The sequence below is a fragment of the Nilaparvata lugens genome, chromosome 5 (genome assembly GCF_014356525.2).
Source record: "Nilaparvata lugens isolate BPH chromosome 5, ASM1435652v1, whole genome shotgun sequence".
Taxonomy (NCBI): domain Eukaryota; kingdom Metazoa; phylum Arthropoda; class Insecta; order Hemiptera; family Delphacidae; genus Nilaparvata; species Nilaparvata lugens.
In genome coordinates this window covers 75,466,144-75,492,302 of record NC_052508.1, presented here as the reverse complement: position 1 = coordinate 75,492,302, position 26,159 = coordinate 75,466,144, and the positions used below count along the sequence as shown (strand labels likewise).

The 26,159-nt window shown below is 36.5% G+C and overlaps 1 protein-coding gene across 2 annotated transcripts in view; it reads left to right on the top strand.

Annotated features, from left to right (window-relative positions):
- Positions 1-23,158, top strand: part of LOC111060840 — a 37,916-nt gene extending 14,758 nt beyond the window's left edge. The window contains exons 6-11 of one of the 2 annotated variants that reach the window (XM_039429296.1): positions 771-887; positions 4,166-4,243; positions 4,639-4,864; positions 6,537-6,683; positions 18,774-18,900; positions 23,092-23,158. In XM_039429296.1, coding sequence (XP_039285230.1) covers positions 771-887; positions 4,166-4,243; positions 4,639-4,851 — 408 coding nt within the window. In that variant the 3' untranslated portion in view covers positions 4,852-4,864; positions 6,537-6,683; positions 18,774-18,900; positions 23,092-23,158. Of the gene's footprint in view, positions 1-770; positions 888-4,165; positions 4,244-4,638; positions 4,865-6,536; positions 6,684-14,180; positions 14,338-18,773; positions 18,901-23,091 lie in introns of those variants that run through there. The other variant, XM_039429297.1, reaches the window with a different exon arrangement.
- Positions 23,159-26,159: the final 3,001 nt, after the last annotated feature.

Below are 26,159 nucleotides of genomic sequence, written 5' to 3'. Positions count from 1 at the left end.
TGATGATCTGACCAAGATAAGCAGTGCGTTCATGATTCTTAGAGGGCTTTGGACGATTGGAAAGTGATTTTGAATGCCTGTAATTGGCCTGTTATCAATAATTTATTATGATCTCAATTATTATGAAAACTTCTTATTTAATTACTAAAAAATATATAAGGTATATTCTTGACGAATAAAATATAGTTTATTATTTCAAACAAATGAACATTTGATTTTACATAAGATATACAGGTATCAGCTATCCTCTATAGGAGGCAGTGGCAATGGAGAGAATCGACAACACTTTTCTCCTATCTTTCTCCACTGCTATTATAACTTGGATCTCACTCACTATATGAGGCTCATTCCTGTATTAGCTACGGATAATTCAATTTTCCAAAAACCACCATAAACCATAAAAACAATCTTTCAATAAGACCCTACCTAAATTGTCTGGTCTCCTCACTATAGGAGGCAGTGGCAATGGAGAGAATCGACAACACTGTTCTCCTATCTTTCTCCACTGCTATTATAACTTGGATCTCACTCACTATATGAGGCTCATTCCTGTATTAGCTACGGATAATTCAATTTTCCAAAAACCACCATAAACCATAAAAACAATCTTTCAATAAGACCCTACCTGAATTGTCTGGTCTCCTCACTAATATTAAAGTCAACGGTTATGAAAGTGAATGAAGAAAAATAACCAATATTTATCTTATGAATGATGTCTTCATCTGAGATTTTGTCTGATGAGATCTTATGAATGACTACTTTTATTACAGAATCGTAAACGAGAAGGGGAGCTTGTAGCTAAAATAAACTCTTTGGAGAAGGCGAATCTAGTTGAAAAGAAAGAAAAGAACCAGTTGAAAGACAAACTGTTGCATGTGAGCGAAACGGTGAGTTGCTTAGTTAATTATTTAACTATTTTTTTTCAATTAGTTGAAAAAAAATATGTATTTATGAATAGGATTAGTATGATTCTATTATCCTGTATTAATATGTATTCATGAATATACCAGTACTCACTTAGATTTATTTATTTATACAGGGTCTGTATAATAAGTAACCGGAGTGACCTCAAGAAATTTTTTATTGGCAAAATATGCACAATTTTTCTATAGAAATCTTCAAAGTAGTCCCCATTGGAGTCGATAACACGCTGATACAGATTTTCCAATCCCTGAACGCTCCCTAGAAGTCGGCAACCTCTATGCTGTCTAGAGCCCTCGTCGTAGCACGTTGAACGTTTTCCAGAGTCCTGAACCGCGTTCCCTTAAGTTGTCTCTTGATCTTGGGGAACAAAGAGAAGTCCGGTGGTGCCATATCCGGGCTGTAAGGAGGATCCACGAATAGGCAATCCCCGGACGGACTCGATGAACCCGGGCGGTTAGTCGACGGAGCACCTTTCTGTAGAATTGGCCGTTCACAGTTTGGTCGGGTGGCACAAACTCTTCGTGAACGGCCAGTACTACAAAGAGGTGCTCCGTTGACTAACCGCCCGGGTTCATCGAGTACGTCCGGGGATTGCCGACTCGTGGATCCTCCATCACGACAATGCTCCGTCACACACCTGCCTCCTCGTCACCGAGAAGTTGGCCAAACAGTCGAGGGTAACGTTGCCACATCCTCCTTACAGCCCGGATATGGCACCACCGGACTTCTCTTTGTTCCCCAAGATCAAGAGACAACTTAAGGGGACGCGGTTCGGGACTCTGGAAAACGTTTAACATGCTACGACGAGGGCTCTAGACAGCATAGAGGTTGCTGACTTCTAGGGAGCGTTCAGGGATTGGAAAATCCCGTATCAGCGTGTTATCGACTCCAATGGGGACTACTTTGAAGATTCTATAGAAAAATTGTACATATTTTGCCAATAAAAATTTCCCGAGGTCACTCCGATTACTTATTATACGGACCCTGTACATTGATACATCCAATATAATTTCTCAAATGAATGATTGGGAAAGGTGTAACAGGCTTAAAGCCCAAACTGTTCCTTTCCAAAATTTAGATAGAAATTGACCAAAAATTGAATATTTTTTCAAATTAGTCCCCAATTCGGAAGTCCCAGTATTCCTCAATTCCAATACTCTCCTTTGAAAATGGTAATTTGTGATAATTTAAAGAAGACTATCAGAATCTTGAACTACTAAAGAATAATTTACTATACAGGTATTATGGGAATCCAAGCTGGATTCATTGAATAGTTGTCTGAAAATCCACTTACTTTGATGAAAGATTTCTAATATAAATTTGAAGTTGAAAATTGGAGCAACTAGAGTAAAATAGTTTTGGAGCAAAATAGAGCTCAATAAATTTGAGCAATTACAGTGTATCGTAGTTTTCCGCTATCATTGGAAGTTTCAACTTTAAATTTCGACCATAAAGCCTGGTTTTCACTAGTAGAGTTAGTGGTCGATTAACTGGCATACTAACTCTACCGAGCTAACTCTACTCTACTTACTTGGTCGAGTAAGGCTCAACTCACACTTGAGCGACTGAAGTTCTAGAAGAGACTCGACTCTAGTCGAGAGCACGTGTTTCCAAATGGTGACACTCAGACCAGTCGATTCTAGTCTCCGCGACTGTCACCATTTGAAAACACATGCTCTCGACTAGAGTCGAGTCTCTTCTCGACCTGAGTTACGTAAGTGTGAGTTGTGCCTAACTGTTTTCACTACAATTGAGAGTAGTAGGTAAAGTGTGTTGTCTAATGAACAGAACTAACCTAAAAATGTTAATACTTTTTAATAAATTAACAAATGGTGACACTCAGACCAGTCGATTCTAGTCTCCGCGACTGTCACCATTTGAAAACACATGCTCTCGACTAGAGTCGAGTCTCTTCTCGACCTGAGTTACGTAAGTGTGAGTTGTGCCCAACTGTTTTCACTACAATTGAGAATAGTAGGTAAAGTGTGTTGTCTAATGAACTGAACTAACCTTAAAATGTTAATACTTTTTAATAAATTAACACTTGAACACTTATTAACACTTGAATAAATTAACACTTTTCAATAATTTTTAATAAATAAATACTTTTAATAGATAACAATACTTCTTAAAATTGATAGCCTACGGCACGACTCTTCTCTACTAGCTCGAGACTGTTTTAATTAGCTTAGTAGTGGTAGAGTAGAGTGAGAAGCGGTGGTGTGGGAAGGCATGTCGTAGAGTACTATCCCACGGAGCTATCCCACTATACTCTACTAAAAACTAGTACTCTATCATGACTCTACTCTACCATGAACCTTTTCATTGGGAGAGTTCACACGATTGTTAGTACTTGCCCAGGGAACTCTCACTGGGCAAACTACCACTAACTCTACTAATTAAAACCAGGCTTTTGACTCGATTGACTAAAATAACATCTCTTGTACTAAATTCCCTTCTACTAAATTTATTTTCCAAAGTTTCTTATTTTCCACAATTGAGGTCTAGTTAATCTCCCTTTAAAAATTAAAAAGGAAATTCCATTTTTCTAAAATTATTCATCACGAAAATGATGGTTTAAGCGCTGTCTTTCTAGTACTCCTGAAAAATGATTATTAACTATTTGATAGATAGATAGATGGATTAAATAGTATCTACTGCCCACATAGGCTAATCAGGGGGATCTTGCAAAAAATCTAAATGGTCGAACAAAATAGACGCAGCCTACAGTAACAAAAACAAGACAAAGGAAAAGAAAACATTATACAATTCTTGTAGAGTAATAATCAATATACTATTCCTTTGTGTAGAAAGCACTATTGGAGAAATCGATTTTTAATTTAGATCTCAACTCGCGTTAATTCATATTATTTATGAAATCAGGTAAACTATTATATAATTGGATGCCAGAGCTTCTGACGCCTCTCTCATAGATAGTGGAGCGATGCATCTCATCTCTCAACAGGTGTTTATTTCTGGTATCATGGAAATTAATATCATCACGACAAATAATAGAACACCAGAAATAACATTGAATTCTCTCAACAAAACAAAGGGCCTCCAGAATGTAGACACTAGGTAAAGCAAGAATTTTTAGACTTTTTTAAGACTTTCATGTATATTTATACTACACCGTTGTCTATATTTTTTCAAGGCGTTGTCTTGAAGTCTCTCCTGTAATTTCTGTTGAGAAATAATATTTCAAATATATCTGATAATGGGTTTTGTTTTGTTTTCACAGTCAACTCTAAACACCGAAGCTGAGTCGAGCTATTTATCACAAATAGCTGCTCTAACTGAGGAGAAAAATACTCTATTGGTGAGTAAATCATATCTATAATATTGTGAATTCCGTTCTCTGGTTATTTCTTGATATAGAAAATTGGTTTGATTAAGTTGGGTTTGTCTATTTATCTATGATGCATTCGATTTATCCAATCGCATAAATACACTACACACAATAATTCAATGATTCAATATTTTTTTATTAGTTCTTCAAAATAAAAATTTAACGAAAACAGAACGTTCAGCAAAAATATTAGAAACCTGCAAGGAAAATCCTATGCGCAGGTGAGAGTTGCTAATACAATTCAATACTAGTCATTAAGAACTTACAAAATATGAAATAAGAAATTATATAATTTTTTCTGTTTCTGTTAGCTCTTTCTTGTGCTTTCGGTATAATTTGAGTACGATTGTACCGTTGGTTTGCAGGCTGAGAAACGTGACCTTGAAGATCAGCTGATGGAAACCGAGCGTGACCTTCAAACGGCGACCGAATCCAACCTGGAGATGAACAATCTGCTGTCTGAGTCGCTGTCCACTCCCGACGGATCCACTGTGCTCCTCGAGACGGTCGACAAAACTCAAGGCCAAATTGGAAAATCAGAATATGGAAATGAAGGAGCTGAACCGGCTTCTCAATGAGAAATCTGAAGAGGTTAGTGGTTTATTCAACTATATAAAACTCAAGGTTAATTGGAAAATTAGCATATTATGGAAATGAAAGAACTGAATAGGCTTCTCAATGAGAAATCTGACGAGGTTAGGGGTTTATTCAACTCTGTAAAATTAAAATTCATCATAATTAGTGACCGAGCGAAGTGAGGTCTGAGATTCAAGTCGACGGTTTGGCATTTCTCTTAATGTTCAAATGTTTATATGTTGCGTTCATGAAATTTGACAGGTATGTTCCTTTTTAAATTGCGCGTCGACGTATATACAAGGTTTTTGGAAATTTTGCATTTCAAGGATAATATAAAGGAAGAAGGAGCCTCCTCTTCATACGCCAATATTAGAGTAAAAATCAGACTATAGAATTATTCATCATAAATCAGCTGTCTAGTGGACTTCAATACTACCCGTTCAAAAACATTGAACATCTTGAAAATGTATCTTTCCATGAACGTTGTAGACAGTTGCAGCCAGACTGATAACAGCGCTCACACTCACATTCCGGGATGACACGTCACGGTACGATAGGACAGAAAGCTCTATGTTTATTTAGGATTTTTTCTAGACATTTTAAATTGATAAATTATTTATCAATTTTTGAGAACATAACAACATGTCAATGTAACTTACTGAGCGGGAGGTCTACTGTTCACAGAACTACTAGTACAGTGAGGCCCACGGTATTTAGATGAAAACGGTAGGGGTCGTGAAGTGTGTGCGCAGTGGCCAGCCAGCTAGATTGCGTCATCGCCACCAACCGAAGTTTTTAATACCTATTGGCAATTTATGAAACTTATTTGTTAAAAAGAGATGATTTTAGCACCGGAAATTTAGCACAAACATGCGCGTGACACCTACCGTCTTCTTCTATATATCGTGGTGAGGCCCACGTTATAATGGCAGTGTTTGATTAGCAATGGTATTGCTATCCTTGTCTATCATTCAACAAAGCGGATAGCGCTATCTCTTTCTCTCTTTGCTCTGTCGCCAGATCGTCTTTCAACAATTTAGAATTGATAATTGATTAACAAAATATTTAATCTTAACTATGAAAATTCATTATGAAATTATTGAAAATATAATTACCTGCTTGATAAAATATAATTGATTATTTTTAACTAGAATGAACCGTTAATATTACATCAATAAACCGGTATCAGCTACCGTCTATAGATGGCATTGAGAAGACAGAGGATCGGCAACGTTGTTGTCCTATCTTTCTTCACTGCCATTATAACGTGGACCTCACAGTAGATGGTTTTTGTCTTCATTTGTTAGCGTCCAAGATTCACAGCCGTTTGTTACAACAGGTCGAATCAGGATTTCATATATTTTGTGTTTCTACATAAATGAACCTAATTGAAAGAATAAGACTTTGATATTGTCAATACCACTTTTATATCAAAGTCTTATTCTTTCAATTATGGAGAAATACCACAACATCTCATACAATACAATCAAATCATAAATGAGCCTGTTCTTCAAAAGTTTTATGTTACTTAAGTATGCTCTATTCCAAGTCAATACTCGTATGTAACTCATCCAATGAAACCTACTGTCAAGTTATCCTTGTAGAAGAAATTTTGAGCTGTTTTCTTAATTTCCAAAACTCTCTATAGCCTCAGTGGAATAATTTAATTGTCTTGTTTTGTATCCAGATAGACAGCATCCGGAAAGAACTGAAGGCCAATCAAGAAGCCAAGAAATCACTGCAAGAAAAATTGACCACTCTGAAACGCGACAATGATGAGGAGATGCTGCAGCTGAAAGAATCTAATCGAGATCTCTCTACTCAACTGGATGACGTATGTCAATTTTACAAAAATATTCACAATAATTATTTTCGTTATTCATTATTGGGTTTTGATATTGGGAGGTGTTTTTATAGTTCTATATCACGGTACATTTATCTCTTCAAGTGAAGCCGGTTAAATTTTAACCGTGATTAGTTCCACAAAACCAATCAGAGAGGACGTTTTTGAAAAGACTCTGGTTCTCGTGGAATTAATCACGGTTAAAATTTAACCGGCTTTTGTGCAACCGGGCCTTAGTCTCATATTTAACTTGAGAAAATCTACAATTGAGTCACACTTTTGACAAGAATTCTTATAGTTGTGGAATACCGGAGAGATATACCTGCGCAGGTATTCCTCTCCGATATGCTTGTACAGCCATGAGCTCACGTTACGGTAAACCGGATGGGTGAAGGATGTTTAGTTGGAGAAATGCCGAGCGAACAAGATGACATGCTGGGTATCTCTAGTCGAGTATTCACCACGATTGACTCAAACCTGTGCAGGTATACCGTTCCGGCCCACACACATGCTCAGGTGAGCACACCTGTGCAGGTAAAAAGAATTGAAATTAGATTGTTCTCCGGTCACCTGCGCAGGTCGGTCTACCTGTGCAGGTTTGCCTGAAGTGGCTCGCACACACGATCCGGTATACCTGTACAGGTCACTTGCTCAGGTAATACATCTACGGTTTACCGCAACGTGTATGGCCGGCCTTAGAGTTTTTTTCAATTATCTGTTGTAATCTTTTCATTATTTGATTTATTACTGGATATTGATATTGGAAGGTATTTCTGTAGCTCTACAAGTCAATGACATTGCATTCTATCTTATGAGAATAATTTTATATTTCTCAAAGAGTTTTAATATTATCAGTTGCAATCTTATGCTTGTTTTATTTTATTTGGTGGGATCTAACGTGTGCTTGAAAAAGAATGACCCAATTTCAAACAGTTATATTTATTTTAAAAATGGTGTACACAAACCAATTTTACATCAAATTACTCACATAAGTATCAAGTTTATGATGATGTATTATAAGTGTTCTATGTGCCCTCCTTTTGAGGCTCGGACGACATCTAGACGGTAGCCAAATTCATCCCAGACTGTTCGCAAGATGTCTTCTCGGACCGTAGCTGCTGCATCAGTTATCCTGGTTTTTAGCTCCTCAATATCAAGTGCTAAGGGTGGATCATAAAAACGATCTTTAACGTTTTTCCTCCCTTAGCACTTGATATTGAGGAGCTAAAAACCAGGATAACTGATCCGAGAAGACAGACATCTTGCTAACAGTCTGCGATGAATTTGGCTACCGTCAAGATGTCGTCCGAGCCTTAAAAGAAGGGCACATAGAACACTTATAATACATCATCATCATCAACTTGATACTTCTGTGAGTAATTTGATGTAAAATTGGTTTGTGTACACCATTTTTTAAATAAATATTATTGTTTTAAATTGAGTCATTCTTTTTCAAACACCCGGTATTGTTAGGGTTTCTCTAAGAATCTATCTAAAAATTGAACTAAATGATTGTAAAAATTCACCACGATACATTTATCTCTTTCTATCTCAATAGAATAATTTGATATTTCAAAAAGAGATTTTCAAATTTTCAGTTTCATTATTTGCTTGTTATTTTATTTGGAGGGGTCCAGGCGACTTGAGTTATTTCGGTATCTTTGAAAGTTATAGCTCCATGGTAGCGTTTAAGTGGTGCTTTCAAACTTTGTGGCTCAAAACTCACCGCTATCTTAGGGGTTTTTCTATTGTGGGACAACTGAATTAAATAATTTTCAGTTTTATCTATTAATCTTAAGCTGCGTTTACACCAAAGTTGACAGCAAAATGTTTATTTCCCCGTCCTCGCAACAACTGTTCTGCTAATGAGAAGCTATGATCAAATAGTTTTTTGAGTTCTATTTTTTTTTATAATTCGTTCATTTCACTGCATTTTTACAATAATTGGTAATACAAATACATACATTAAACATAATGGTTGAACATTACAATTGGTAATACAAATACATACCTTAAGCATAATAATTGAACATAGATAATAATATCAATAGATTCTTATAGATTCTGTTAGATTGAACATAACTTATCATACACATGATGTGCATATGTGTCAAGCTCCGTTCAATCTAATAGAATCTATAAGGACGGAAAAATAAACATTATGTTGATAACCTTGGTGTAAACGCAGCAGCTTAATAAGGTTAACAGGTGATTGAGAAAATCCACTTACCTTATTCGTCAACATTCTAAATAATTTATTTATTTACTGAAAATACATGACATGAAAATAATAATATTACTCAAAGGCCCGGTTGCATAACAGCCGGTTAAATTTTAACCGTGATTAATTTCACAAGAATTATTCAGAGAAGGCCTTTCTGATAAGACGGCTTGTCTTATCAGAAAGGCTTAACTAATAAGAGTTTCAACGTTCAATTAATAACTAATTAGAGTTCCAATTTTCAATTGATAGCAATTTAATTTTATAAATTTGACGATATCAGATCGTACTAATCAGTGGTAGTTGATTGCTGTAATCCGCACAATAATTTCTTTAGTATCCAATCTCTTTTTAATGTAGAACTTAAAATCCAATTTAGATAGAAATCCAATGGATATCTGCTTCTTATATTGGTGTGTGAATATTCAAAAAATTATCAAATTCTAATAATGTAGAAGTAGCCTTAGAGACGACCATTACCTGTCACTTTCCTCTAGTAAATTGATGAAAAGCGTCATTCAAATTGTTCTCCTATCTTTTAGGGTTGTGTGGCAGAGAGGACCAGGAGTCCTAACTCCGCCCTGATAAAGGCATATAATCAATCAATCAATCAATCTTTCTCCACTACTATTATTATCTCACTATAGTATATCTAGGCCCGGTTGCACAAAAGCCGGTTACATTTTAATTCCACGAGAACCAATCAGAGAAGACATTTTTTGATCAGACTGCTTCTCTGAATGGTTCTCGTGGAATTAATCACGGTTAAAATTTAACCGGCTTTTGTGCAACCGTCACCTTGAGTCTCAAATGTGCTGTAAGAAGCTGGGAGGTATGGAAGTGGTAGATGAATTCACTTCATCACGTTTTCAGGTGATCATGAATCAGTTGTTTGGATGTGTCTCAGTTTGTCTAAATCTCAGTTCAACAAGTTGCCGTTGTTTTCAGGATGTCTAGTTGATACACTGTGTCGATTGATACAGTTTCATCCATGAATATATTCATGTAGTAACGTACTCGTAAATAAAAGCTGTTTATTAAGGCCCAGTTGCACAAAAGCCGGTTAAATTTTTACTGTGATTAGTTCCACGAGAACCAATGAGAGAAGCCGTCTTATCAAAAATGTCTTCTCTGATTGCTTCTCGTGAAATTAATCACGGTTAAAATTTAACTAACTTTTGTGCAACTGGGCCTGAGCTGTTCAAACCTAATAAATGAATATTCAAAACATTTCCTATAATACCAGTGTATTGTCATTTAAAAGCAAAACCCCCTAACCTACTGTCTAAGGCTGGTCACACACCGATTAGTCAAGACAATACTAGTCACGTTTAGTCACAATACTTCAGCTACAACTTATGACGCAACTCACACTGATTAGTCATTGCAATTAGACATGATTCCATAAGCAATTATGTGAAGTATTTGTGACAAAATCAGGAAATTGAAGAAGTTTTGGGCAATAGCCTGTTTTTTCTTTTCCGACTATTGTATTGTTCGCTCTATCTAATAAATAAATAAACATGACTATAGTGAGGTCCACGTTATAATGGCAGTGGATAAAGATAGAAGAATAGCGATGCCGATTCTCTGCAATGATTAATTATATTTCAACACTGTCAAAAACATAATTGGCATTGTTTTGAACCTAGAAAAGGATAGTAACACCGGCTTTGTCGAATGATAGACAAGGATAGCAAAACCAAAGTTGATCAAATACTGTCATTATAACGTGGACCTCACTATAGTCTTGTATTGACTAATCGGTGTGTGACCAGCCTTAGACAAAGCGCACACCAGTTGATCAAGACAAGACAAGACATGATCAGACACGTTCAGTCACAATACTTCACATAGTTGCTTATGAAGACATCTCTAATTGCAATGACTAATCAGTTTGAGTTGCGTCATAAGCTTCAATGTGAAGTATTGTGACTAAACGAGTCTGATCATGTCTTGTCTTGTCTTGTCTTGACTAACTGGTGTGTGCCTTACCTTTGAAACAATAATAAACATAACTTTTTAGGTTATTTTATTATTGGAAATTATCCTCGTCAGTTTGCAACGGTGTAGCTGACTTGTCTAGAATATTATTTGTTTACGTGGCGAAGTTTGGACAGTGATGTCCACTCTACCACTGAACCACAACTAACAAATATTACTTCTGTTTGGGTTAGAAGCATCTAAATTCAAAAATCCACTTTGTAAAAATTTACACAGGGTTGTGTGGCAGAGAGGACCAGGAGTCCTAACTCCGCCCTGATAAAGGCATATAATCAATTAATCAATCTCTCTCCACTGCTATTATTATCTCACTATAGCATACCTAGGCCCGGTTGCATAAAAGCCGGTTACATTTTAATTCCACGAGAACCAATCAGAGAAGACATTTTTTGATCAGACTGCTTCTCTGAATGGTTCTCGTGGAATTAATCACGGTTAAAATTTAACCGGCTTTTGTGCAACCGGCACCTTGAGTCTCAAATGTGCTGTAAGAAGCTGGGAGGTATGGAAGTGGCAGATGAATTCACTTCATCACGTTCTCAGCTGATCATGAATCAGTTGTTTGGATGGGTCTCAGTTTGTCTAAATCCCAGTTCAACAAGTTGCCGTTGTTTTCAGGATTTCTAGTTGATACACTGTGTCGATTGATACAGTATACATGAATATATTCAGGTATTAACGTGAATAAAAGCTGTCTATTAAGGCCCAGTTGCACAAGAGCCGGTTAAATTTTTACTGTGATTAGTTCCACGAGAACCAATGAGAGAAGCCGTCTTATCAAAAATGCCTTCTCTGATTGCTTCTCGTGAAATTAATCACGGTTAAAATTTAACTAACTTTTGTGCAACTGGGCCTGAGCTGTTCAAACCTATTAAATGAATATTCAAAACATTATTTGAATTATCAAAACATTTCCTAAAATACCAGTGTATTGTCATTTAAAAGCAAAACCCCCTAACCTACTGTCTAAGGCTGATCACACACCGATTAGTCAACACAAGACTAGTCACGTTTAGTCACAATACTTCAGCTACTACTTATGACGCAACTCACACTGATTAGTCATTGCAATTAGACATGATTCCATAAGCAATTATGTGAAGTATTGTGACTAAACATGACTATAGTGAGGTCCACGTTATAATGGCAGTGGATAAAGATAGAAGAATAGCGATGCCGATTCTCTGCAATAATTAATTATATTTCAACACTGTCAAAAACATAATTGGCATCGTTGTGAACCTAGATAAGGATAGTAACACCGGCTTTGTCGAATGATAGGGGCAAGGATAGCAAAACCTAAGTTGATCAAATACTGTCATTATAACGTGGACCTCACTATAGTCTTGTCTTGACTAATCGGTGTGTGACCAGCCTTAGACAAAGCGCACACCAGTTAGTCAAGACAAGACAAGACATGATCAGACACGTTCAGTCACAATACTTCACATAGTTGCTTATGAGGACATCTCTAATTGCAATGACTAATCAGTTTGAGTTGCGTCATAAGCAACAATGTGAAGCATTGTGACTAAACTTGTCTGATCATGTCTTGTCTTGTCTTGACTAACTGGTGTGAGCCTTACCTTTGAAACAATAATAAACATAACTTTTTAGGTTATTTTATTATTGGAAATTATCCTCGTCAGTTTGCAACGGTGTAGCTGACTTGTCTAGAATATTATTTGTTTACGTGGCGAAGTTTGGACAGTGATGTCCACTCTACCACTGAACCACAACCAACAAATATGTCTTCTATTTTTGGCTATAAAGCATCTAAATTTAAAACTCTACTTTGAAAAAATTATTAAAGACTGAATATTTTGTGAAGTGAACAACTACAAGACTTAACCTATTTCGGACTATGTGTAACGTTATCTAAATTTGGGAGAGGAATAGCGCAAGGTTACCTTATTTTTTCTCTCCCTATCATTTTGATGATGTACTTTTGTATCAATCAATAAAGAATTAATCAAATCAATATTCCCTGTGTATCAGCCTGCAACGTAAACTTAATTCCGTGAGACTCAACGAACGGAACGGCTCAGTTTCTCAAGAAATGGTCACTTAATTATTATTAAACGAAAATCCAAATTAAATGCTGTAATTCACCCCGAAGACTTCTGCTACTGTGAATAACGACAACAGGGTAAACAGCTAGATGGAAATTCGATGAGCGCTACTATTCAATAGTTATCTGTATATCTAGAGTGAAAAGTACGACTTTTTCTCTCTGTGGGAAAAAGTTTGAACCCGAGGCGAAGCCGAGGGCAACAATTTTCCCGAGGGAGAAAACGTAATTTTCGCTCGTGATGTACACAACATTTTTCCTCCATCTACATTTTTTTATAGAAACTGCAAATAATATCATTTTAATAACTTACGTATTGGTGACAATGTTTCCTAACAACATAACCTAAAATCTGAAACCTAAAAACCGGTCGTCTGATTGGCACTGCCGATTGCGCTATCTATCGGCAAAAGTTGTAACAATTATATCAGATGGGCGTCTACCAAAAATGGCTGACTCCAGATCACGCGGTTCAGATTTGAATTGCAGATCAAAAATATTTGTTGGCTGGTATTTTGAATAGAATAAAATATTTTTAAAATTGTATAAATTTCTATCGTCTACTAATATTAAGAATATAATATCATACAAACATATATTTCATGAGTTAATCAAATTTCTGGTTGTGGTATTGAATTCAGTTGACTCAATGACAGACACCTCTATTATGCTTTCTCATCTGAGCTTAGACCTTCTAACCTATTACAATATAAGTTTTAAAATAGAGATGCTTCCTATGTTATTTAAATGGAGTCACTTTTCCTCCCTAGGGAGTTTTTCTGTTTTTTACTACCGAGAGCGAAAAAGTGACACTTTAGTATTATGTTTCAGGGAGTAAAGTAAGTACTTTAGACAGTAGGTGGAGGAAAAAATTATTTGTCAGCCCGGGAACAAATTATTTTTGAATAGTAGCGCTCATCGAATTTCCATCTAGCTGTTTACCCTGTTGTCAATATTCGCAGTAGCAGAAGTCTTCGGGGTTAATTACAGCATTCACTTTGGATTTTCGTTAAATAATAATTATTAATTCATTAGCATTTGAATAATTGTAACATCTCAGTAATTTCAATCTGTTAAATGGTCACTTGGTGAACTGAAATCGTGAATAACTGAGACCCTCCCGAAGTGGCGGCTGATATTGAAATTGAAACTATTATGATGGCTACATTGTTGAATCAATTTCAACTTTCAGCTGATGGAATCTAAATCTTTAGAAAAGCTGAAGCTGTCTAACGAGTTGAGCCGGTTGCAAATCACTTTAACTGAAACGCAGACGGCGCTTGGCGATCGTAACGGTGAAATTGATGCTCTCAAAGATTTGATCAGTAGGCTTAAAACTGATTTGAAGGTGAGAATTGGCTCTAGATTAATACAATTTTCCAGTTACTAACAAACTGCATGTGTAGGGAGATTCATTCATGGGACAAGCAAAGGTTTCTACTAGAAAACTAACTATTAAGGCTCAACTCACACTTACGCGACTCTAGTCGACAGCATGGGTTTTCAAATGGGTGACAGTCGCGGAGACTAGAATCGACTGGTCTGAGTGTCACCATTTGGAAACACATGCTCTCGACTAGAGTCGAGTCTCTTCTCGACCTGAGTCGCGTTGAGTTGACCCTAACATTTAAAAAAATGATTTCCAACCAGGAAAAGCTTACATCACATTACATCTACCTATTTATCATTAAATTATCAGATTTATCAATTACATTGCAATGCCTGGAACTATTATCGATTTTGAAGTAAAATATTGTCAACACCGTTCAAATTTTGAACTCTAGAAACCTATAATTTTTTTTGTGTAGATGAGAAGTTGATATTGTGGTAATTATTCATATTGAATGAAAAAGACTAAGAAATTGTCAAAATTCTTATTCTAATTTTCTTTCTAATTATCAATAAATCAGTGGTTTTTTGACAATTAGTTAGTCTTTTTCATTCAAACCTATAATTCGTTAAGGAGAAATAACTCAGCATTAATCACTCATAATACAAGGTGCGCCAGAGAAACTTACTTATTTGAAAGGTTAATAAAAACAAAAGTACTTAAGTTATTGTTTCAATCTTTTTTTATTTGAAAATAAAATATCCCAATTTTTTTCATGCAATCTTGGAAATTACATCAGATAAATGACGGCCCCTACTGCGCATACACTGATGAAGTCGATTTTTAAGATTGGTATCCACTTGTTAGGTTGGTATCAATCGTTATGTTGGCAATGGCGTCGCGAATGTTGTTCTTGAGGTGTGCTATGGTCCGTGTTCCATCGACATAAACGAGAGATTTCAAATAACCCCTTAAAAAAATCGCATTGAGGAAACTTATACGGAAATGAGCCTTGTCAAATGACCGCGTCTTCAGGCAAGTTGTCAATCAGCATATCACATGCATTTTGACGGGCTACAAAATCGCGTTCAGTCAATTCTTGAACAACAGCCAGTTTATAGGGATGAAATTGACTATAATTTGGTATTTTAATCATTCTAAATTCAAATTTTCTAACTAATATATATTCTTGGACAGAACTTTGAACTTTAAATTTCCTCAGTGAGAACATAACCTATTTTTCGGACATTTCATTATTTATCAAAATTTGGGAACATAATAGTTTTGGGCTATGCCTGTTGTTCTATCCCGATCATATTCATATGATTTGTAATTATATCAACGTATAAATAAATAAATAAATTGAAGGTCTTCATGGAAAATTTGTCGAACAGTTGAGTCAGAAATTGCTATAGCAGCTGCGTGTTTTTGCGAGCCAAACGCCGGGGAGAACGCACAACTGACTGCCTCACTCTTTCGATATTTTCTGGAGTTCTGTTGGTTCCTTAAAGTTCATTTCTGGGTTTAGCGACACTTCCTCACTCTCGAAATGAGTTAACCCCCGACAGAATCGAATTACGGTAAGGAACGAGCCTGTGAGTAGGAATTTCAAATCGAGCGCTGTAGGCATGTTGCGTAGCAAGAACAAGTGATCGACCATTAGGAAAGAAGCTATCAACTGCGAAGCCCCGCTGGTCTCTAGACCAGAGTATGATGGCTACTTACTTGAGGGAGGATAAATTTGGGAACTTCCTCTTCCAGATGCGCCCCCTCATGTCCCTCTCCACCAATCCACCGCACGGGATTTTTTTCAAATAAGTAAGTTTCTCTAGCGCACCTTGTACAAGTATAATATCATCGATTTGGAGGTCGATTCTCTATTATTTCTCTGGTAATTCAAGAAAATAGGACTACATGACTATATGATTCGACTTCATACTAATATATTGGATATGACTAATGTTGAAGAAGACATCGATTCATGCTATCTACCATCACAATCACAAAATTATCTGCATTCAGATAGATATTTATTATTTCAATTTTATGTTCTCTATCAACTAATCATCATGTACCTCTTGTTTTGATTCCCAATTGAACCTAGTAATCCATCCAATATCAATCCCCTCATGACCCTCTACACGTCAAATTGACCGCGGGGGATCTTTTTCAAATAAGTAAGTTTCTCTAGCGCACCTTGTACAAGTATAATATCGATTTGGAGGTCGATTCTCTTTTATTTCTCTGGTAATTCAAGAAAATAGGACTACATGACAATATGATTCGACTTCATAATAACAATTGGATATGAATAATGTTGAAGAAGACATCGATTCACGGTATCTATCATCACTATCACAAAATTATCTGCATCCAATAATAATCCATCCAATATTTGAAAACCTGCAGCCCTGAATTTACGGAATCCTATCACTTTTGATAGTATTATCACAGAATAGGTACAGAATGGAAACTGTCAATCAAACGCCTATCTAACCAATGCTTTTTACATGGCACAAATAGTAGACACGTCACGTGACCTTAGGAAGTTCCAATCCTGGTCTTCTGATTGGCTCGCGGCAGTGAACGAGATCAATTGATCCGGATCAGTAAAGTGATCCGAACCTCCCATCAATACTACCATAATGCGGAACTTTCTAACAAGATGGCGGATTTTTGCGCCAGGGTACTAGCCGAGTTTCCATACTGTATGTATACTGTAGTATTGTCATATTTGTTGCGAATCCTGTATTTATATAATAGTATAGTATGTGTGAGTTGTTGTAGATAACCTTGTTTTCCTGTAGATATGTGTATTATTTATTTATTTATTTATTATGTTGACACATGAGTTATTTATAGTCAATATTATATACTGATATAAGCTGAGTACAATATACATTCAGCTATCTCAAAGACCTTAAAGAGATATAGACCCACAATGCCTATGCCTTCCCAATGATAGCTCTTACTTGAAATTGAAGGCCGCCATTGGGGTATTTTAGCACGAGATATTATATATATATATATATATATATATATATTATATATATATATATATATTGTAATACGATAGATCACAAAGGCATTGGTGGCATTGGTATGTAATAATCTTATGGGTTGCCCCCTCAATGGCGGATTTCAATTCCAAGTACGACACTAGCGCTGCATGTGAGTCTATGCATATTTAAGGTCTTTGAGCTACCTAGTCTAAGGGTCAGTTTCCGAGCTCGGAATTTAGCCAAGTTCTAGACTTTAAACAGCTGGAGTCAAAAAATTGGCTTTCCGAAACGGGGCGAAGTCGCAGTCCGCGTTTAAAATAAATTTCGAAAAACTAGAAAATTGAACACAAAATAAAATAAAGAGAAAATAGTGTAAAGTTTCAGCTATTTTGAATTATTTGTGAATGTTTAATTTCGTCAAGGTAAAACGTTTCGAATTATAGAAATGAGAAAATAAAGATTGTCATGAAAATTGCGACTACGCCCCGTTTCCGGAAGCCTAAATTTTCTGACTCCTGCTGTTTAAAGTCTAGAACTTAGCTAAATCCCGGGCTCGGAAACCGGCCATAAATAGCAATAAGTTAATTTTTCTATCCCAACATTAACTTGATTAAAAATGTCTATCCTCAAAGAAAGTTCATGTGAAGCAAAACACAGACAAATCACAGACTTGTTACCTTGATTGGTTTTCCTTACTCGACCAGATTGGTCACTTGTACATCTTCTTCAATATGAGCGCCAATTAAATTTGAAATTGAATGACTAAGGCCCGGTTGCACAAAAGTCTGTTAAATTTTAACAGGAATCAAATACCACGAGAACCAATCAGCGGAGGCTTCTATGAAAAAAGGTTTCTCTTATTGGTTTTTGTGGCATTTTATCACTTTTTTCAATTTTTCAACCAATCAAAGAAAGCTTCGTTGAAAAGGGGGATTCTCTGATTGTTCCTCGTGGAATTAATCACGATTGAAATTTAACCGGCTTTTGTGCAACTGGGCCATAGTCATTACATTCCCGAATTTTGGTTGGAAACATACCTAAGAAAAAATATTTTTTGAATGTTTAATATTCATAGAAAGAAATGCTTTTATTGTTGATTCATCTTGAATCATTGAATGAAAAAGACTAAGAAATTGTCAAAAAACCACTGATTTATTGATAATTAGAATGACTGATAAACTGTTTATCAGAGATTGACAATGGTGTAATAACCGAAACCGGTCTTTCTAATTATCAATAAATCAGTGGTTTTTTGACAATTTCTTAGTCTTTTTCATTCAATATGAATAATTACCACAATATCAACTTCTCAACTACACAAAAAGTCATCTTGAATTATTCGTTTTATTAATGGATTATTCTATTTACAATTTCTCACAAAATGCTTTAACGGTTATTTCACCGCATCTTTCCGCTCTAGATGTATAATTCATAACTTTGTTGATGATTATAGGAGGAAGAACTGAATAATTTATATGATGTAGCCAGTGTCACCGGAAAATTGACACAGGCTGAGGCAGAAAGAGACTGTTTCAAGGAAAAATTTCTCGAAGAGGAGGGTGCCCGAAAACTACTTGAAGGTTGGAAAATTTATTCTCATTTAATTCTCACATTTTAATAATGAAACATAACATTAAGTCAGCTTTATTATAGAATTTAGGACGTGAAGTTTGAAGCTTTAGCAGATGAACTTTCACCCCTCAAATAGCTAATAGCCGAGGGATTTCAAATACAGGCAAATGTCTAGAAAATGTCAAACTTCTCCGTGGAATTGAGGTGGTACGGTGCACCGTATCTACTAGAGTACTAGTAAATCTATGTGATAAAAGTAGCTCATATAGTGAAATGTACTGTTTCTCCTCAAATCTTTAAATATCTTTTAACTTTCCTCAAATCTTTAAATATCTTTTAACTTTCACCCCTCAAATAGCTAATAGCCGAGGGATTTCAAATACTGACAAATGCCTAGAAAATGCCAAACTTCTCCGTGGAAATGAGGTGGTACGGTGCACCGTATCTACTAGAGTACTAGTAAATCTATGTGATAAAAGTAGCTCATATAGTGAAATGTATCTCCTCAAATCTTTAAATATCTCTTGACTTTAAATGTCTAGAAAAATCCCAAACTTCTCCGTGCAAATGAGGTGGTGCACCGTCATGCTGAACAAGAAGAACAAGTGACCTTTACTTTCAGCATGACGGTGCACAAGCTCATTTCCACGGAGAAATTCGGGATTCTCTAGACAATTGCTTCCAACTTCGCTGGATTTACCATGCAGGGCCGATTGCATAGCCACCTCGCTCACCGGATTCAACACCGATGGATTTCTTCCTGTGGGGTTTCATTAAGGATAAGGTTTATGTTCCGCCTCTAACAGACAATCTCAATGACCTCCGAAATCGGATCACATTCGGATCGCTGCGGTTGCACAAGTTACGCCTGATATGCTGGTACGAGTATGGCAAGAAATCGATTATTGGTGGGATGTATGTCGCATTACCAGCGGCTGTCACATCCAACCAAAATAACACCCACCTTAGGCCGGTTACAGAGCTTGACCGACCGTCAGTGCGTATGTACCATCCTGACCGTACGCATCGATGAATCAGTTTTACACATTCAGTGCTCGACCGACCGTCAGTGCGTATGCACCATCCTGACCATACATCAGTTTTTCTGACTCACAAAATGGACGCCTTTACAGATTGTTTTATTGCAGCTTATTATCTTCGTAAACGAAAGATTAAAAGACGTAGATATCAAGTTCACCCGATGGTCGCCCAAAGAGCATTTCAAAGGGAATTTAGTACCATTATATACATCATTGCTTGGGGTGAAGATACATTTTTCAACTACCTCAGAATGTCCATCAGAAATTTTGATGAGTTATTTCGAGCTTGTATCACCATTGGGAATACCTGCAGTCATTTTAAGCTACGGATCAAATAAATGTAGATAATATTAGTAATATATGATTTTTCAATAAAAAAAATTAGAAATGATTGAAGAAATGTATAGAAAAACTTTGAATTCAAATATATGACACTATTAACTGAATTCATTCATTATGCAATTCAATATCAGCTGATTGTCGGGCAGAGGTGTCAGCACATTGGTTATTTTGGGATCGGGCTACTGATCAGTACAGCTCTGAAAGCTTCTATATTTTGTTTCAATAGCGCGTCAGTCGACCGATGGAACGGATGCGCACGAGCTCGACCGATGGTTTTCGTACGCAGTATAAAACGCGTGGTCCTGACCGTGCGCATGCGTGCCGTCAGTCCTGCTCTGTATGGATACATGGAATATCTATGGAAAACACAAGCGCGACTGACGTACGCACTGACGGTCGGTCGAGCTCTGTAACTGGCCTTAAACTTGAGTGTTTTGTTACAAAATGACACCTTTCTCAATTCTGTTAGTAATTGAATGAATGAATGAATTTTATTTGCAAAAACAAAATACAAAAAAGCTTTACAAAAAATAAATATAAGTATATGCTACTGCACTTATACCAAGATACATACATTTATTTAATTAGATATAATAACGAAATGATATCCTTTACATTACAAACAATAGTTTTAAAATGAAGATTCAATTTATGATCACATGCATAAGTACAGTAGGTGAGGCAAAAACACCGGCAAAAGGAAGACTCCTTGTGCGCCAGTGTGAGTCGTAAATCAGCTTAATCAGGGATGTAATATATAAACTTTAATCTAGCGTATGAAGTGTTCGAAAATATAATTTATAATATGAAGTTGATTATTGTATAAAAGTCAACGATTGGAAATAATTCAAGTTTAGCCATGCCTCTATGGCTCTTTTACTGTGTTTATTATTTCGGAAATTATTAAGTGGAAATTCACTTTCTAGTATATTTATGAATTTACTGCTAATGTAATATTTCAATAAATATTTATGTGCTTTCTGTATTATGTTTATGCACTCTGTATTATGTTTACTGTCTCTATTGAAATTGTATTCAGATTAAATAAATTTGAAATAAATTCCAAAAGTTTAAATCATTCAAAGTTTCTACATGTTCTGATCAAATCTTTTCAGTTGCATCTTATTGATGATAAAATATTGTAACAATAACTGATTGAATTCGTATTTTGAATCGCTTATTGCTATTTTCTGTCCTTTTTCATATTTGTGATCAGTTTTTATTGTAAATTTTAATGTCACATTTTAGAGGTTCGCCATGTCAGTGGTTGATCATTGAGTGAAATACGGAATACATACTATAATTTTTAACCAAGTGAAATACAAGGTGTTTATAAAAGATCTCCGGGGTTTTAAGACAAAATATTTTAATAAACTAAAAAACGTACATACATGTTTTATACATGATTAGAAAGCCTATATTTTCAAGATTTTTTAACAACTTGGTAAAGTTCAATGTGAGCTCCGTGAGTGGCACGGCACACGTCGAAACGGTATTCTACCTCTTCCCATGTCCTGGCGAGCATGTCTGGGGGAACGGACGCCACGCAATTCACTATTCGTTCCCTGAGATGGCGAACATTTCGAATTTTCTCCGCATATACAAGATTCTTGATATGCCCCCAGAAGAAAAAGTGCAACGGAGTCATATCAGGGCTCCTTGGTGGCCATGGAATAGGTCCTTCCCTTCCAATCCACCTGTTGCCGAAACGAGCGTCCAGTAACTCACGGACACGCAAACTGAAGTGTGGCGGCGCCCCATCTTGTTGGAAATAAACTAAACCTTTCTCCGCCTCAATGTCATCCAACTGAGGATAAACATACTCCTCTAACATGTCAAAATAGACATCACCATTGATATTCCTTTCGTCAAAAATGAAGGGTCCTATGACTCTGTCATGCATAAGAGCACACCAAACATTCACTTTGGGCGTGTCACGTTCGTACTCAATAAACTCATGGGGCGGCTCTGAACCCCAAACTCTGCAATTATGCCTGTTTACAGTTCCGTTCACATGAAAAGTAGCTTCATCACTAAAAACCACACTTTTTAAAAAATCATTATCTTCATCAATTTTATCTAGCATGGAAACAGAAAAGTCGAATCTCTTAACCTTGTCTGCCGGTTTGATATGGTGTAAAAGTTGAATCTTGTAGGCAGTTGAACGAAGTCTTTTATGAATTACCTTATGGACTGTTGATCTTGGTAACCCCAACTCCAGACTGCGTCTTGTTAACGATTTCTTAGGGCTTCGAGTGCATGAAGCTCGGATTCTGTCCACATTCTCTTGAGACACACGCGGCCTACCCGGCGACTTTTGCTTCAAAACACTTCCTGTTTCCTTGAAGGCACTTAACCACTGACGAATTGTTTTGTCTGTAGGCGCGTCAACACCATAGCTACGTCGAAAGTTTCTTTGTACAGTAACAACAGAATTAGTTTCTATGAGCCAAATAACACATTGAGCCTTTTGTTGAGGCGTCGCCATAGCGCGGCAGTCCAGACGACACTGACTGCCTGCCGCAGCCGCTACGTCATTTCAAGGTCAACGCTCCGCAGCGCTGCCAACTGTTGAGAGAAACATTCCCAATTGGTATGAGTAAAACTCTTTGAGCTGCTTGTTTCAAAGGAATTGATCAAATTTTGCTATCTTTTATAGTTGAAAAAATATTAATTTTTTAAACCCCGGAGTTCTTTTATAGACACCCTGTATAATTAGATCTTGGTTTTCCCTCTGTCCAACAATTATTATTTGTTGTTCATCTTACTTTACTTTACTTTGTTGTTTTATGTTGTACTTTTGTGTTCAATTTGTAGGTCATGTGCAAGTTATAAGTCAAGAAGTGGCCTCCTTGAAAGAAAACTACGAAGCGGCCGAAAAGGAGAAAATTGAAGCATTAACCAAAGTTCAAGTTTTATCGAATTATTTCAAAGAAAAAGAGACTCAACTCCAGAAGTAAGTAGAGAAAGTTAATTTCCAAGTCAAGTTTAGTTGAGTAGTTAATTCAAGTAATCAAGTTAACTCTAGATTATGATGATCCTCGTCAGTATTCGAATTATTTCAAAGAAAAAGAGACTCAACTACATAATTAAGTGTTGAAAGTTAATCTCCAAACCAAGTTTAGTTAAGTTAATTCAAGTTAACCCTAGATTAAGTTGATCTTCGTAAGTTTAGGAAACCCTTCTCGAGTAGAGTAAGTGGTGAAATGCAATCTCCAAGTCAAGTTTAGTTACGTCAATTCAACTTAACCCTAGATTATGTTGATCTTATAATAAATAAATAAATCTTCGTTAGTTTATGAAACCCTTCTCAAGTAAAAATTATATCAATTTCGCTCAAATCACACTCACGCTAGAAGAGACTCGACTCTAGTGTTTTCAAATGATGACGTCGCGGAGACTAGAATCGACTGGTCTGATTAAAATGGTTCATTTCCTATAGTGAGGTCCACGTTATAATGGCAGTGTTTGATTAGCAATGGTATTGCTATTCTTGTCTATCATTCAACAAAGCGGATAGCGCTATCTCTTTCTCGCTTTGCTCTGTTGCCAGATCGTCTTTTAACAATGTAGAATTGATAATTAATTAACAAAATATTCATCTTAATTATTATGAAATTATTGAGAAATATAATTTCTTGCTTACTAAAATCTAATTGATTATTTTGAACGAGAAAGAACAGTTTATATTACATCAATAAACCTGTATCAGCTACCGTCTATAGAAGGCATTGACAAGACAGAGGATCGGCAACGTTCTTTCTCCACTTCCACTATAACGTGGACCTCACTATAGTCGATTACTGTATTAGGAGCTTTTTAATTTATGAAATTTGTTTCAAAAAATTTACATCATTTTCGAATAAATATAAAGGATGACAACCTTTGAAAACATTCTGAGATTGTAGGGGGACAGGGTTTTCTTAAATATGTATTGATTTAAACGATTTCACTTTGCTCAAGAATTTAGAGGTATATCATCAGCAGTGAATTATGATTAAAAATGATAGAAATGTTATTTTGCATGATAAAAACTCCGAATTCCAATTTTTCAATAGCTTTCTCGGTCAAGCTGAACATAAGAACGTTCACACTACTCCAAAGAGGACAAATATTTCTACACTTTGAACACCATTAGAATCTTCCAGAGCCTGAAAATTGTAATTTTCGCCACACTGCACAGAAAGCAGCTGTTTTCCAGTTCCTACGTAGATATGAAAGACCTTGTTTGCAGACGACTCTCGTCTGACGTCAGAAAAGGGTTTCTTTTCCGGTCTAGGCCAGAAAGTGGTCACTTTCCAGCCGCTCATGGAAGTCCGTAGTTAATAAGTCTTCCGCTAGATCGGGCGAGTGTCCACTTTCTTCATCAGCTGAAGTCGCCATGATTTCAGTTCGAGTTTCCAATCAAACTAATTCAGCATTTGCTTCGCAACCAGTTTTATTCAATTATTTATTGTTGATTAGCGCATTCCAAATTACGACGCCTGTGATATTCCAAGTGAAATTTTAAAAGAATCTGAAATCCTGACTGCAAATCTTCTACCACTAAAATCAAGAGATAGGTACGATAACAAGTATTCTTTATTTATTTTGTCAGCAATACCTGTAGTGTGGCGAAAAATATCGTTCGCACCACGGGCAAAAATGTTTTTCCGACTCTCAATCTTTTCTAGTCCTCGGCCTACGGCCTCGGACTTGAAAACCGATTTCGAGTCGGAAAAATCTCATTTATTTATTTATTTATTACAGAACAACTATTACAGACTACAGGCATTAAGCCCAAAACAGTCTTCACTACCATTTACGATCGAATAAAGTAAGTTACTAAAATAAATTAAAATGAGAGATACAGTACATGCAATTCACAAATACATAAGAAAGATGATAAGTATGAGGAAAGCATAAGTAATTGTAAATAATCTAAGCAAACCAATCCAATAAAGGCCCCAGGCCTTGATGGTATTTCAGTGAAGGCCATCTTCAATGCGCCACCAGAACTAGCCCAACACCTGCTTGTAATTTTCAATTCCATTCTGAACACCCAACACTTCCCCTCAGAATGGAAAAAGAGCAAATTATTCCTGCTCCTAAAGCCAGGAAAACGCTCCACCCTACCATCCAGCTACAGGCCCATCTCCATACACTGCTTTTTCTCAAAGCTTTTTGAGAAAATGTTTCTGGAGAAACACATCAGAGATACGCTAGATAGTGTGATTAGGCCAGAGCAGTTTGGATTTCGTGCAAGTTGTTCAACAACTCTGCAACTAATGAAATTCTGCTCTCAATTATCAGACTCTTTCAACAAGAAAGAGCACGTGGCTGCAGTCTTTATAGACTTCAAAGCAGCCTTCGACACTGTGTGGCTGGATGGACTCCTCTATAAGCTTTCATCTGTCTTTCCACCCCCAACAGTCAAACTCTTCAAGTCATACCTTACTAATAGGTATTTTCAAGTCCAAATCCGTACCCCCTCTTCAATAGCTTCTTCAGCTCTCACCCCATCAACAGCAGGTGTCCCCCAAGGATCGGTGCTTGGTCCTATTCTCTACTCCCTTTTCATCAACGACATGCCAGCTCTACCTTCAGCTCAAACCAGTCTCTTTGCAGACGACACCACTTTCCACTCCAGCAGCATGAATCTCGAGAGGGCGGCCAGGAATGTTCAAGAGCAGTTGAACCTGCTCACATCCTGGTGTTCATCCTGGAAGGTAGAGATAAATGCAAATAAATGCGTGGCTGTCGCCTTTTCCAGAAAATGTAAACTTCCTCCCACTCTCACAATCCATGGCCACGCCCTGCCATGGTCCCCCACCGTCAAGTATCTAGGTGTTACTCTGGACAGAAACCTTACCTTCAAACAACACATTGACATGAAAATACAACAC